A 3527-nucleotide genomic window follows, 5' to 3' on the forward strand; every position below is an offset into this window, starting at 1 on the left:
TGAGAGCTGAGCTGAGGCAGAACGGACACACTCATGCAGAAGGACAAGTGCCACATGCCTCCTCGGAGCCTGCTCTGTGTGCTGGTGGTCTTGGCTTTGTCTGGTATGATGCATCACGTATAACTAAGAGTATCCAACAGGAAACAATGCCCCAGGAATATGACAGTTCCTATAGATACGAGGGGCAAAAAGGATTTGAGGGAAGCCATCACAATGTGTATTCAGTTAGCTTTCTCTTTGGGTCCTAAGGTGCCCAATTCCAACAAGGTTTGCTTTACACTGCCACAGGATAAGCTTTTAATTCATTCTTCTGATTGTTTTGCAGGATGTAATGTGGCCCAGAAAGTGACTCAGGTCCAGTCAACAGCAAGCAGGCAGGAGGGGGAAGACATCACCCTGGACTGTTCATATGAGACAAGTTATGTCGAATATTATCTTTTTTGGTACAAGCAGCTTCTTAGTGGAGAAATGGTTTTCCTTATTCACCAAATTTCTTCTACTGCAGAGGAGAGGAGTGGCCGCTATTCTGTAGTCTTCCAGAAATCACTCAAGTCCATCAGCCTTGTCATTTCAGCCTCTCAGCCAGAGGATTCGGGGAAGTATTTCTGTGCTCTCAGTGAATTGACACAGTGTTTGAAATGACAGCACAAGCTGAACAAAAACTGGGGCTACTTAAGCAGCGACCCTCTGAGGGAGGGAGCCCAGCTGAGACGCACACCTGCACATCCTGAACAAGAAGATCTCAACTGTGGATGCTCCGTCTGTGTCTGCATCAGAACTGTGTTTCTAAGTAAAACCTCAGACCATGCGATTGAGAAAGAATTATGGTGAGCGGCTTTCTATACTACATTGTCTTAAAACAGAGTTAAAAATAGACCACTGAGAATATGTGTAATATTTTCTGCACTTGGGAATCTTGCACCGCAATAATTTGAAGTTTCTCTTTAATTTGTTAACAGCACAAACCTCAGAGGAGGCATCTGGAATAGCAAAGAACATAATTTCCTGAAGAAAGTTGCACTCAGAGAAGGAGATCCAGCATGAATGTAGTAGTCAGAGACAGACTATAAGGATTTCTCTCCATGAAATACTGGTGGTGACTGGGTTACCCCACCAATCTTTATCTTTGTGTCTAGTACTGAGCCTGAGGTACTGAAGGTCAGCAGTTGGGGAGGACAGGTACATGAGCATAGCACCTGGCTGTTCTGAGATTTGTGAGAATTCAGTGAGACCCATAAAGCCAATGGAATCTAGAAGGATAAACTTCCCTCACCTCCTCAGTCCCTCTGGTTTGGGGGAGCATCAGAAGTCATGCCATTTGCCAACGTGATACACACAGACTCGACCTGAATAAAGAAAAGCTGTAGAAGTGAGGAGTAGAGTGTTAATGGTAAAGTGAGCTGGAATCTAATGGACATCAAATATTTATGGGGCCTGAATCTGCAGGGCTATATAAAAATAATTAAATATATCACACCTGTTTCTTGAGTCTTCTACAGCTGCCTTTTCCATGTCCACCCCCAAAACATAGCAACATGGAGAAGGAAATTCTGAGTAATGTGTTTCCAGATATGTTTTTAAAGATTATTTTTTAATATCATGTGTGTAACCTTTTTGTCAGCATGTATATATGTGTACTGGGTGAAGTCTGGTGCTCATGGAGGCCAGAAAGGGATATTAGATTCTGGAAATTGGAGTTATCGAAGGAAAGGATTTACCACGTGGATGTCAGGCACTGAATCTAAGGCCTCTGCTAAAGCAGTGGCTGCTTTTAATTAGGGAGTGTATGTTCCAGGTCCTGTTTCTAGGTAATTTGCACAAACTGTACATGATAAAGGAGGTAAATAACTTCAATTCACCAATTAAAAACCATAGGCTACCTGGGGGCATTAACAAAGAATACTATCTGTGTCTCCAGGAAACACTTCCCACAGCTAAGGACATCAAACACTGAAAGTCCAACCATAGAGATCAGCATCGGAAGTAATTGACAGCTGTAAACATGGCACTGCACGTCTCATATTTGACAAAGGAGACTTCAGGCCACAGCTGGTCAGAGAGCTGAGGAGAGCCACTGCATAGCCACAGAGGGTAAGTGTTGTGCATGTGAGTACACGGAGCATGGCTCCCGGTTCAACAAAATAAACTCTAATTGACAGAAAATGTCACATGGGTCCCCAATCAGTAATGATCTTAGACTTCAATGTTTCACTGTGACTTTAGCAAGTCTTCCTAAATTAAAAACCAACAAGGAAACTTCATAGCAAAAGATTCTGCAAGTCCACCTCTCTGAATTTGGCAAGAGAATCCCAGGCAGGGAAGGGAAGCCAATGTGCACTCAGAGAACTCACTGAATGCAAGCGACAGAATCTTAGCAGACGCAAAATTTATGTTCTTTACTGTAAGAAGCAAAAGCCTGAGAAGTCAACAAGGACACAAATTTAAAGAACGTTTTAATGAATAAATAAGTGTAATATCCTATGAATTTGTTTGTAGTTGTCCTTTTTAACGATTCCTCAGGAGTGGTATAGCTGGGTCCTCAGATAGCACTGTTTCCAATTTTCTAAGGAACCCCTAGATTGATTTCCAGAGTGGTTGTACCAGCCTTGAAATCCCACCAAAAACGGAGAAGTGTTCCTCTTTCTCTACATCCTCGCCAGCATCTGTTGTCACCTGAGTTCTTTATCTTAGCCATTCTGACTGGTGTGAGGTGGAATCTCAGGGTTGTTTTGATTTGCATTTCCCTGATAACTAAGGTGCTTCTCAGTGATTCGATATCCCAGAAAATTGTACATAGTATTACCTGAGAAGGCAGCTACACCACTCTTGGGCATATTCCCAAAAGATGCTCCAACATATAACAAGCACACAGGCTCCACTTTGTTCATAGCAGCCTTATTTATAATATCCAGAAGTTGGAAGCAACCCAGATGTCCCTCAACAGAGGAATGGATACACGAAATGTGGTACATTTATACACCGGAGTACTACTCAGCTATTAAAAACAATAACTTCATGAAATTCATTGGCAAATGGATGGAACTAGAAAATACACTGAGTGAGGAAACCCAATCACACACAAAAAAAGAAAACCACACACACACACACACACAGAGAGAGAGAGAGAGAGAGAGAGAGAGAGAGAGAGAGAGAGAGAGAGAGAGAGAATGTACTCACTGGCAAGTGGATATAAGCCCAAAAGCTTGGATTCCCCAAGATACAATCCACAGAACACATGAAGTTCATTAAGAAGGATAACCAAAGTGCTTATACTTCAGTTCTTCTTAGAAGGGGGAACAAACGTATTCACAGGGAGAGATATGGAGACAACGTTTGGAGCAGAGACTGAAGGAAAGGACAGCCAGAGACTGCTCCACCTGGGGATCCAGCCCATGTACATATAACCACCAAACAAAGACACTATTGCTGATGCCAAGAAGTGATGCTGACAGAAGCCTGATATAGCTGTCTCCTGAGAGTCTTTGCCAGAGCATGACAAATAGAGTGGCAAATGCTTGTAGCCAACC

General features: G+C 42.8%; 1 gene segment (V, D, J or C); it reads left to right on the forward strand.

The window, feature by feature from the left end:
- On the forward strand, positions 1-1728 carry LOC134482109 (T cell receptor delta variable 1-like). The segment is given in 2 exon segments: positions 1-103; positions 326-1728. Coding segments are annotated over 2 exon segments (387 nt in total).
- The last annotated feature ends 1799 nt before the right edge of the window (positions 1729-3527 follow it).

This window comes from Rattus norvegicus, chromosome 15, assembly GCF_036323735.1.
Source record: "Rattus norvegicus strain BN/NHsdMcwi chromosome 15, GRCr8, whole genome shotgun sequence".
NCBI lineage: Eukaryota > Metazoa > Chordata > Mammalia > Rodentia > Muridae > Rattus > Rattus norvegicus.